General features: G+C 39.1%; 1 protein-coding gene across 1 annotated transcript in view; it reads right to left on the minus strand.

Annotated features, from left to right (window-relative positions):
- LOC124787179 (telomerase-binding protein EST1A) overlaps window positions 1-12696 on the minus strand; it is a 323132-nt gene that overhangs the window by 121290 nt on the left and 189146 nt on the right. Inside the window, 2 exon segments of the mRNA XM_047254319.1 lie at window positions 9317-9345; window positions 9348-9380. Of these exon segments, the coding sequence (XP_047110275.1) occupies window positions 9317-9345; window positions 9348-9380 (62 nt within the window).

A 12696-nucleotide genomic window follows, 5' to 3' on the forward strand; every position in this document is an offset into this window, starting at 1 on the left:
AAATAAAATCATCATATGTCAGGTTCGTATTAATTTATTTTTTATTTATTCAAACTGCTTTAGGTGGTGGTGTCATTTTACTAAACAGTTACTATATTTATACATAATGTTATGTTTTACAAGTTACATACCAGTATTGATGCCGTTAGCCACAGTAAAATTGAAATTAGATGTTACTGTGATTAACATGTACTGTATATGTAGGTATGTATCCACATATAAAAAAGTCAACTCAATTGAAATTTATTGTTGATGTACAAGTCTTTTAGGTATGTTCCTAAAATATGGAATCATAGTTTGGAGGCAAGAGGCTATGCTCTCACGTCATGTGACATACCTGAATTCCAATTGATGGCTTAAGTGTACATATCCGGCAGCTTGTATGTCACCAGTGTCACTTCACTTTACAATATTTTTGCTTCTTGTACACTAATATGTAATTTTGAGTTTCTGGGTGTGGTATTCTGAATGTATTCTCAAAAAGACGCATTTAGAATTATAATTTATTATGTAGCACGTCATGAAACGTGGCATTACTAGATCGCATATTACCCCAAATGTGCTACTTTTAATTACACTTTTTCACCGCTGAAAAAAATCAAGTCATTACCAAATTCAATATTTTTTGGTAGTATGTTTTCCCTCCTTTCAAAAATGTTCATTCATGAAATTCCACTGTATCGTAAACTTTTATTCTAAAGTGAAACCACCACCTTGTTTGTTTGTCTTTGTCAATTTCATTTGTATTCATTGCTTACTATGACGACTTACTTGCATACGTCCTTACTTGCTTGCTATGGCGATTTCAAAATTGTTGTTATTATTATTATTATTATTATTATTATTATTATTATTGTGGGACTCAAAAGATACCCACAGGTATCAATTAACATGTTGTCTTGCTGAAGCATCGACACTTTTCCCAAGCCTGATCAAAGCCAGCCAAATTACCCCCCCCCCCCCCCCCCCCCCTCCCGCTCTAAATCACTTTATGCACGTCTAGGCACAACGATCGTGAATGCTGCACCCACCTGCCGCTTCATGCCCACTGAAACCACCATTCTGGACAACTGCCAGGAAGCTATCTCTCATGGCCATGTATGCTGAAATAACGTGGCAGTAAATGATTGTCATATACTCATCTGTGGTGCAGTGTGTTACCACATTCAGCATACCTCAGCTATATTATGCTTGCACCTGTTATGCTTGCAACAAACAATGCAATGTAAAAAAATATGGTACAAACAGTAGAATTTCAGAGCCTCAGATGTTGCCACACTGCTACCACGTAATTTCACAGATTTGCTCTTTTGTCTTTATCTAATGAAACATCTCAGCATTTCAAACAAATACTATAAATAGATGTGTGGTGTCTGTTCTGTCTGCTATGTCCTCCATTGTTGATTTATTCCAATGCCTGCAGATGGCAGAATGTCCTGATTTCTCTCAATCAGATAAATAAATATTATAAAGCATATATTTAAAAAAATCCAGTAATTATACGCAGAAAATCAGAAAGATCAATATGGAAAAGCTTTACAGTAAAAGTGGAACAAATATACAGTTAAAATTGTGTTACGTGTGATGCTACTGCCATTGGCACTGTATGCTGCATTACCAATGGTGCATGCTGCACTCCACTGAGGGTACCCGAGCTTATCAAGGCACGAACAGTTTTATTTTGTTGACTGTACATACAAAGTTTTGGATTTTGCCTCAATTTCTGAATGCGGTGATGAATAGGCTGGTGCTGTTAAGCTGAGAGAGGAATAACATAAAAGAGTACAAACTATAAGTTTCATAATTATGCACTGAATGTCAACATATAAAAAACAATAGGTAAATACTGGATAAGAAAAACAACATGATCTGAACATTTTTCAACAAGGGACGTCAATAGTGTGGCTATAGCTACCGAGGCTAGAAGCCATTCTCCATAACAAATAATACTGATGTAGTGAATAGAGGATGCAGAGGAGGATATAAAATCATGCATGTGCAATGTAGTCCAGTGAAACTGTCAGAAAAAAAGCCTGTACCTTCCTAAGGTGTGGAAGAAGATTTTATTTTTTTAACTCGTTCATATTGTTGGAAAGGTTAGAAAACCAAGTTTTGCCAACAAAATTTCTCTTGGGAAAACTTTCTGCAGTCAAAAAACTTCGAAAATTTTGGACTTTTTCCAGTTTTTTCAAAATATCTCAGTTTCATTTGCTCCTATCGCTTTGACGTCTATTTTCTTTTTTAAAGAGCACAAAATTCTCTACAAATTTGGTTCTTACCATTTATTTCTACTCCCATTATCTAAGGCGCTACAGCGCGTCAAAAAATACCAATTTTTCAAATTCCGAGCAAAGTGGCAAAGTGGCAAATTACCTAATTTTTGAACACTGTTATTTCAGTTTCTATTTGTGTAGTATAAACATATTACTCATCATGTTATTCATTGGAATTTACCATCTCACTCTGCTGCAGGGCCAGGACAAACAGCATCATATTCGGTAACTACGAACACATTCAAGTCGGATTGCGTGAAGTTTATTTGTGTTACAATATGTAATACGATTGCATGCAGGTGCCGTACATTTTCTACAGTTGATTGACGTTAATGATTAGTTATAAGAAAAGGATGTAGGAATTGTTCTTTAGCGGACAAATACGTATTTATTCTTTGGCGGGCGGGCGGAAGGCGATTATCTAATCAATAGCCCAAAGCTATGTTTCTTGCCTGCAACGTCATTTTGGATATCAATTTGCTACTGTATTTGATGGGTATCCATGTGAGGGAGACAAATGTAGCACAAAGAGTGCTGAGAGGATTTGTAGGTCCAAAAAACATTCTTCGGTTGACGTTGTGGTTGAATCAGAGATGGTGAACCATGTCCCTCAGGACAAGTTCTGTACTACAAACGAAACAAGATGCATTTGATCACACTTCTTAAAAACAAATTTCTGGAGTGCACCAGGCACAAGAAGATGCTGACATTATGATTGTAACATCTGCCATTTCAAGAACCAAAGATTTTGGAAGTGTTGTCATTGTAGTAGAAGGTGCTGACCTGCTTGTGCTCATGATCGGTTTGGGGCAAGGCATTTAAAACTTATTTTTCTTAAAGCCAGGAAGAGGAAATGCAGAAGACAAGTGGTTTTCCACTGCATCTTACAAGTTTGACAGTGAATATATTCTGTTCACTCACGCCTTTAGCGGATGTGATACAACATCCGCTTTTGTTGGTCAAGGCAAAATTAAGTGCTGCAATATTGTTGCGAAAAATGAACACCTAACCTCAGTGCTTTGCCCGTTCAATAAACCACATGCTACCCGTGAAGAAATAATAACAGCAGGAGAACAAGTTACTATCGCATTGTATAGTGGAGTGTCAGCAGTTCCCACACACTAGACCATTTGCGGGTACCAGTTATTCACCAAGTCTGCCACAAAAAGCAACTGAATCTTGCACGGTTGTCACCTACACAAGATGCTGCACAACATCATTCGTTGCGGACTTACCAACAAGTCCAAAGTTGGATGGGAAACTGGAAACCTCCTGAGAAATGGGGCTGGAATCACAGTGACCACGGACCAATACCCGTTATAATGAGGCAAGCTCCAGCACCTGAGGCACTTCTTCACATTGTTTCATGCTCATGCAAGCTGAACTGTGGCGGAGCCTGCTCCTGCAGAAAAGCGGGTTGGAAATGTTCTTCAATTTGCAAGAAATGTATTGGGGTAGCGAAGAAGATGTTATGGAGGATGTTGAGGAAACTGCTGACAAAATCGACGAACTTGCAGAGGCCGACTCACTGTTTAAAGAAGAGGTCAATCTGGGATCAACTCTACGTACAGACCCTGAATCCTTAACTCAAGGTATTTCTGGTGACACTGAGGAATCTGGCCCATCAAAACATTGGAAGTGATGCTCATGTCTGTCTCAAGTGCACTAAAGTGCGATATTACACGTATTACACACCCAGAACTGTCAACATTTTTTAGTAACTGACAATGCATTTTAATTGTAATAAAGCTACTTATTTTTAATGTCAACTATGTGGCTTTTATACACAAGAATAATTACCTACCTAATTAGGTTGCCTATTGCAGCTAATAATAGTTCAGTTTCCTGAGACAATTTATCGATTGTGTGTGTGTGTGTGTGTGTGTGTGTGTGTGTGTGTGTGTGTGTGTGTGTGTGTGTGTGTGTGTCTTAATGATGTATTTTTATATTTATAGTTTTACAAATACCAGGGCTGAGGTGGCCCATAGTGAACTTCAGGTAGTGACGTAAGAATCACAATAGTTGGGTGCCCAGCAATCCTCATGTTGCATACAGAGAAATTGAATACCTGAAAATGAGGTGGTAAATTCCAACATATAACATCATGTATAAGGTATTTATACTACACACACAGAAACTGAAAAAATTGTGTTCAAAAATTAGGTATCTTGCCACTATGCTCAAAATTTGAAAAATTGGTATTTTTTGAGGCGCCATAGCGCCTTAGATATTGGGAGTAGAAAAAATGGCAATAATCAAATTTGTAGAGAATTTTGGGCTCTTTAAAAAAGAAATAGACATTAAAGTGATAGGAGCAAAAAAACTGAGATATTTTGAAAAACTGAAAAAAGGCCGAAATTTTCCAAGTTTTTTGACTGCAGAAAGTTTTCCCAAACAAAATTTTGTCGGCAAAACTCGGTTTTCTAATCTTTCCAACCATATGAACGAGTTGAAAAAATAAACTCTTCTACCCCACCTTTTGCAAGGTATATCTGCTATTTGACTGGACTAATGAATGATGACTGGCACAAAGCCAATTTTAAAACGTTAACTATCCTATTTTTAGTAAACACTCAGATACATCATGTGTGTCTCCTGAGAGTCATTTTTTTCATAATTCTGTCGAAATTTCACTTTTTTGATGTGTAGATAGAGTCAGAGCAAAAAAGTACTCTTTATCAAGTATCTCAAGTAATGTCCAGAGTTTGCAGAAAGTGTCTGTTTATTGTTAGAAACTTTTTTTTTTAACGTCAAATGTTATATGAGGATTTGATGGGGGAGTCCCAAATTAGTCTAGTGCCATTTTCAAATAAAAAATATGTGTTAAAAGTAATGCATGGTGGCAGAAGAGTGGCAGTACGGCATGGGCCAGTACACAAGTCAGGGCAAGTCCAGCAAGCTAAGGTTTGCCGATACAAGTACCAGTGGACATACAAGCTGGTTGTAACCCCCCCCCCCCCCCCCCAACACCACATTTTTCAGTCCTCAAGGTATAGTAAAATACTGCAGATATTATTGTGTTATGGATATGAAAACCAAAGTAGTAGTTCATCCCATCTTCTTTGCCAAATTTGCCCAGTGTGTTGCGAAACATTGCACTTTAAGCTGCTACCCAGTTTCTGCTGGAGTAATGGTTATTTTTCACATTTTGCTACCCTCTTAACACATACTTTGTTAAATCAAATATAGAACTAGACTAAGCAGGAATTGGTTTATGCAGAGGGGCATAGAACTGAACTTTATAAATAACATTTAATTTGTAGTGCGAGGCAGACCGGTATTTATGGCGTACTTCCGAACGTACAGCCAAGTTGTTCTCTTCATTTTTGCATAATATTTCAACGACCAAACCAGTCGCCAACTTCATGTGCTGCAAGTTGTACTGTTATGCATATCGCTGCCTGAACTCCAACCAGTCCATGCAGCGAGTACACGTAACAGCACAACTAACAGTGCCTGAAGACGACAAATGCGTCAGACAGTGAAATATTGAGCAAAAATATAAACAAAAAACCTCACTGTACACCCAGAGATTCATCTTTAATCAATCATGCCAAGAAAACCTATGAAGTCATACTGCCGTTTTCCACTGACACTGGGCAGCATGTAAAACATGGTGAGCAGAGTTTTGTCTGACTTGTCCTACACAATGCAGAAACAAAATACCAGAGAGAATGAGCTACTAAGAAACACATGGGGCTGGTGTTTGGTGGGATGGGTCTCTCTCTCTCTCTCTCTCTCTCTCCCTCTCTCTCGACCTCCTCTCCCCCACCCACTACCTCTCCCCCCTCTCACTGTCCCCCTCCCCCTCACCATCCCAACATTACAATTTAGAGCTGATCTAAATGTTAATAGCCCAATTTATTGGCCTGTTTACTGTACAAAATTTCTCTTTTATCCCCTAGTAAATACCATCAATAACTTCGCAGCATAAACAATGTGCTGTCCCAGTAGCATTAGTGAAGATGAGAAGTTGCACACTAAATATACGAGGGCTATCCACAAAGTACATTACGTTTTGGAATTAAAAATAAATAAAGTATTGGAATTTTTTTTATTATATACAGATGAAAGCCACACTTAAATACTACTTTTCTACATAGTTGCCATTTAAATTAAGGCACTTATCGTAGCGATTGACGAGCTTGGAAATTCCTTCGTCGTAAAATTCGGCCGCCTGCGCCTTCAACTACATGGTTACCTCTTTTGGGACAGAAAAGGTGTGATTTTTGTGGGTTTCATGGAAAGAGGCACTTCAATAAATTCTCAAAGGTATTGCCAAACTCTGCACAATCTCAGAAGAGCAATACAAAACAAGCACAGGGGAAAGTTGGGCTCAAAGATCTTGCTGATTCACGACAATGCCCGGGCCCACACGGCAAATGCCACTCGTGAAGTTCTCAAATCTTTTAAGTGGGAGTTGTTTCCTCATCCGCCGTACAGCCCCGACCTGGCACCGAGCGACTTCCACTTATTCCCAGCAATGAAGAAGTGGTTGGCTATGCAGCGTTTTGATGACGATGCACAGCTTCAAGAAGAGGTAACCACGTGGTTGAAGGCGTAGGCGGCCAAATTTTACGATGAAGGGATTTCCAAGCTCGTCCATCGCTACGATAAGTGCCTTAATTTAAATGGCAACTATGTAGAAAAGTAGTATTTAAGTGTGGCTTTCATCTGTATCTAATAAAACAAATTTCCTATACTTTATTTATTTTTAATTCCAAAACGTAATGTACAGGGTTATTACAAATGATTGAAGCAATTTCACAGCTCTACAATAACTTTATTATTTGAGATATTTTCACAATGCTTTGCACACACATACAAAAACTCAAAAAGTTTTTTTAGGCATTCACAAATGTTCGATATGTGCCCCTTTAGTGATTCGGCAGACATGAAGCCGATAATCAAGTTCCTCCCACACTCGGCGCAGCATGTCCCCATCAATGAGTTCGAAAGCATCGTTGATGCGAGCTCGCAGTTCTGGCACGTTTCTTGGTAGAGGAGGTTTAAACACTGAATCTTTCACATAACCCCACAGAAAGAAAGAGCGTGGAGGCCATGACATGAATTGCTGATCATGATCTCCACCACGACCGATCCATCGGTTTTCCAATCTCCTGTTTAAGAAATGCCGAACATCATGATGGAAGTGCCATCCTGTTGAAAGATGAAGTCTGTGCTGTCGGTCTCCAGTTGTGGCATGAGCCAATTTTCCAGCATGTCCAGATACACAGGTCCTGTAACATTTTTTTCGCAGAAGAAAAATGGGCTGTAAACTTTAAACCGTGAGATTGCACAAAACACATTAACTTTTGGTGAATTGCGAATTTGCTGCACGAATGCATGAGGATTCTCTACTGCCCAGATTCGCACATTGTGTCTGTTCACTTCACCATTAAGAAAAAATGTTGCTTCATCACTGAAAACAAGTTTCGCACTGAACGCATCCTCTTCCATGAGCTGGTGCAACCGCGCCGAAAATTCAAAGCGTTTGGCTTTGTCATCGGGTGTCAGGGCTTGTAGCAATTGTAAACGGTAAGGCTTCTGCTTTAGCCTTTTCCGTAAGATTTTCCAAACTGTCGGCTGTGGTACGTTTAGCTCCCTGCTTGCTTTATTCGTCGACTTCCGCGGGCTACGCGTGAAACTTGCCCGCACGCGTTCAATCGTTTCTTCACTCACTGCAGGCCGACCCGTTGATTTCCCCTTACAGAGGCATCCAGAAGCTTTAAACTGCGCATACCATTGCCGAATGGAGTTAGCAGTTGGTGGATCTTTGTTGAACTTCGTCCTGAAGTGTCGTTGCACTGTTATGACTGACCGATGTGAGTCATTTCAAGCACGACATACGCTTTCTCGGCTCCTGTCGCCATTTCGTCTCACTGCGCTCTCGAGCGCTCTGGCAGCATAAACCTGAAGTGCGGTTTCAGGCGAACAAAACTTTATGTGTTTTTCTATGTATCTGTAGTGTGTCATGACCATATGTCAATGAATGGAGCTACAGTGAATTTATGAAATCGCTTCAATCATTTGTAATAGCCCTGTACTTTGTGGATAGCCCTCATACTAAGAAAAAGCAGAAATCGATAGCAGAGTAATTAACAATTAATAATATTGACAGAAGAGAAATCAGCACTGAAGATGAACTGATGACGAGAAGGCCTTCACTTTTTAGCAGCAGTATAAACCCGCTGTCAGCAGATAGCGTAACAACCTCCGACACACTAACTCCCTATGTAAAATGCTGACAGGTATATACTTTCAGAAAGTTTATGAAGCACAGCTATCTTGGCAGCTGGTACATAATCTGATGGAGAAAGAGGTGACAGTCTACCAAGGAAGTAGAAGATGCTTAAAACCAGTGGAACATTATTCTACTCTATAACTATTTTGTGGCAGAGAAAAAATTAGCTGTATTCCTTATAACATTTACCAAATTTTCCATCATGCTTGACTGAACATGACAACAATATTGAATAGGAAATTCATCCTAATGTTCTGCAAAATTATGTTTATTTGATCATTAACTGGCTTAGAGCTTAAATATATATAATACTGCAGAACATTAGGAAGTGTTTCCTATTTAGTATAGCTATATTCCTAATAACTAGGCAAGTTCTTCCATGATATACAATGACTGTATTTTTCCATTCACGTGGTGGCAAAGACATTTTTAACATACTAAATTTAACGCTTGTTAAAGTACAATGAAATTACTTGATGGGTGTTTACCCCAAAGAAGATAGTATCATAACGCATTACATACACTTAACAATAGAGGTTGAAAAAGGCATTAAGAGGTTGGGAATATTCACACACACACACACACACACACACACACACACAAAGCGCATGCACGCACAACCGGGTAAACTGTTTATCACATATACTACCTGAAAGGTGTATCCAAAATAAGCTACACATAAGTACTCACTACTACATTAACTGTCAACTATTTTAAACTGTGAAGTGAAATCTAAATTTGTACAACTTAACAATGATTTTTCACAATTAAAAAAAAAAAAAGAGCTTCTCAGACTCACCCAACTTTGGTGAAAAGTTTTCCCTTGCACAATTCAGGTAACTAATAACAAATCTCTTGTTAACCTGAAACACATTAATGGCAAACTGAGTTTATCTGTCTACTTAGCACTACAGCATTTTGTTCATTATAACAAACATAATCTGAGGCACAATCCCAATTTGAATAATCTAATGACACTGTTTTCTTAAAAGAAGAAAGACTAAAATCATCTAAAATTACGAGTACTGTACTTGATTCTCCGTAGTCAATACAAGTGACGAAAGTCATGAAAGTTATGAACTATTCTTGGAAATTTCATTTGCTTCACAATCATTACTGTTCCACATTCAATGATCTCAAAACCACTTATATCATACTAATGGGCTCTCAGTGGCAATCACTGGTACACCCAAAACATGAAGATTGGTTTTTCCTCATTATTATCCTTGAGCCATGTATGCCACACCACACTGCACACTGTTCTCCATGGTACCCTCCAATATGCATAGATAAACTATTAATACTCTAAAACAGGGCATCCCAACCTTTTCAGCTGGCGGACCCCTTCTTCAGTCGAAAATCCATGGTGGGCCCCTAGTCAGTCAAGAGCACAGTAACTCCAAATTTCAGAGTGAAACCCATGGGAACTGAAAGCTTCTTAATGCAGGTGCCATGTTCCCAATGACCGACCCTCCCCCCCCCCCCCCCGCCCCCCCTCGAAGTATCAATAGTCTTTTGTTTAGAGATGAATGAAAACAACTTGAAACTAACGAACCAATTGGAATTCTCACTGTATCCAGACACTTACTAGTGGATTTACTCCCTTTGTTCAACACACTATATCTTGATTAAAATTACTAGGTAATTGAAATTTCACACGATGGACCTGTCTTCCTCCAAGAGCAATCAACGTCACGTCCAAACTGTTCGCTGTTGACAAGCTGTCGCTTATGGTCTGTTCACTTCCACTATTTGGCTACTGTTATGTAAGGAGCATGCATATTTCGTAACAGTCGTGTGTGTGTGTGTGTGTGTGTGTGTGTGTGTGTGTGTGTGTGTGTGTGTGTGTGTGTGTGTGTGTTTTCGCGTGAAATCCGAAGAAAAAAGTTCAAATGTATGTAAAGTCTTCCTTTGATCGTCCTCCCTCCTCATTCATTTCAACTGGAAACTTCCCTTGTGAAGGCGATGGAGAAACTGCACCCTTCTTCAGTGATCCTGACTTCAGCCACCGATTCATGTTAGAAGTAATAAACTGGTCAAAAATCGGCTTATGAAATAGGTAGTGCACTGACAAGGCAAGTTTAACATTTAATGATGCCTGGCGCCGCATACGTGCCAGCGAGCGCTGTGAATGGTCGCATGCGTAAAATGTTTCAGCGCATCTAGCGCCGTGAGCCGGCGCACAAACGACCCCCCATATTGTTGCAAAACAATCGATCAGAGAAGCCGCATTCTCCGGCACTAAACTGTATACGTTCTCACTTAGGAACTGCAAAGGCTGCTTGGGGATATGACCTGAAGTAAAAGTACACGTTTTTCACAACAAAAAAAAAGTGATGAGTGATGAATTTGATTTTCACATTTTTATTCAATAATTTTACTCATTATTTTACACGATTTGGTGAAAGGTGGCCGCGGACCCCCTAGAAAGAGCCAGCGGACCCCTAAGGGGTCCGCGGACCACAGGTTGGGAAGCCCTGCTCTAAAACATTGTCTTTTCAAGTTGAAATTCTCTCCCATTTTATGTCGTTTAAATTTATACAATTCTATGGATGAATATGAAACAAACTATTATTCAGCTCATTACAGCATATCATCTTTCACTACACAAACAGATGACACCTGCAGCACATGAATGATCGATGTTATCACCTAACAAATGTGCTGTGTTTCTGAATATAACTATTTTGATCCTTTGGAAGCATTTTCATCAATTGAATTTAAATTATTACACATTAATATGTATATGGAACTATCTGCTATTAGACAAAGAGATTGAGACATTCTGCAGCAGTCATCCTACAAAAGCGAGAGACAAATATTTCCACCTCAACATCAGAATAAACTAGTAGGTAACATTACAAATTAGCTGCAGACGCAAACTGTAGAATGTACAGTTCAGTAACGTGGCAACAACATGTACCATTTCTGCTCTGTATCTTCTTGTTATCCTGGTAGCTTCTAGAAGAATATATGCTGCCTTACAAAAAGAGTGAAGCACCCAGAAGAGGAGGTGGAGGAGGGAGAGGAAGAAACAAAATTGAAATTCACGGACTGAGGGATATGTGAAGTTATTACGATACTGACTCAAACTGAGAAAGAATTGGTAGTATGAGCCCAATTATCAGTATCACATTATAGCCCCTCCAGTCTGGATGAATGTGATGATTCAGTAGGGAAGTGTGTCATGAAGTAGTGTATCCTCTCATGAGGCAAGCCAGCCCACAATTGTTGTAATTGGTCCTTTATATCCTGGATACTAGCACTGGGATGGACTTGACATCTGAGCTGGTGCCAATCATGTCATATCGGTGACAGATCTGGGGACCTTGGGCCACAGGAATACTTCACCATCATGCACGAAGTTCATAGACACATGTGCCATGTGTGGAGAGCATTGCTATGTTGAAAAATGGCTGGAGAGGTAACACAAGACAGATATAGGATGTCTGAGACGTACCAGTGAGCGATCAGAGTTCCCTCAATCACTAACCTGAAGTCATAATCAATGGGTCATACAAATAAAACGGATATTGTACTTTATTTTCAGAGAAAATTCTCAGGTTTTCATGAGGTAAGAGTGCCAGGAAACATCTTTCACCAGAAATGTTGTCAGCTTGAGTAAAAGGGTGTGGGGCAGTGGCTAAGCACAAATAGCTTCTCCGATTTCATACGAAAAAAATCTAAAGAAGTGGAGAACATTCTCAGATTTCGTATCAAAAAACCTAGAGAAATTTCTCAAAAGTAGAGAACATTCTCCATTTTCCCAGTGGACTTCACAGCTTGCTTCAAGTTGAGTAAATTCTGTTGAGATTTTTAGTAAAAATGGGAGAATTTATGTTGTTCTAAAGGCAAAAAAGGGACATATGTAGGGCCGAAGACCATGATGACAAGAGGAACTGTTATAGTTTATAATATACAGGTTTAACAGCAAAAACATTATTTGGCTTTCAAATAATTTCTTTCCCAAAAATTATGAAAGGAAGGGGGCATGACTTTGAAGAAGTGAAAATGAAAACATTTTTGCTCTGCTACTTAGCAGACCCACGTTTTCAGACTGGTTGTAGGAGAATACTTAGGTATACACCAGGCAATTGTGTCATTTACATTTATAGATGTTCACTATGCTACCCAAAAAGCACTTCTTTAGATACAATTTCCCAGAAATGTTGGAGAACT

Source organism: Schistocerca piceifrons, chromosome 1 (assembly GCF_021461385.2).
Source record: "Schistocerca piceifrons isolate TAMUIC-IGC-003096 chromosome 1, iqSchPice1.1, whole genome shotgun sequence".
Taxonomy (NCBI): domain Eukaryota; kingdom Metazoa; phylum Arthropoda; class Insecta; order Orthoptera; family Acrididae; genus Schistocerca; species Schistocerca piceifrons.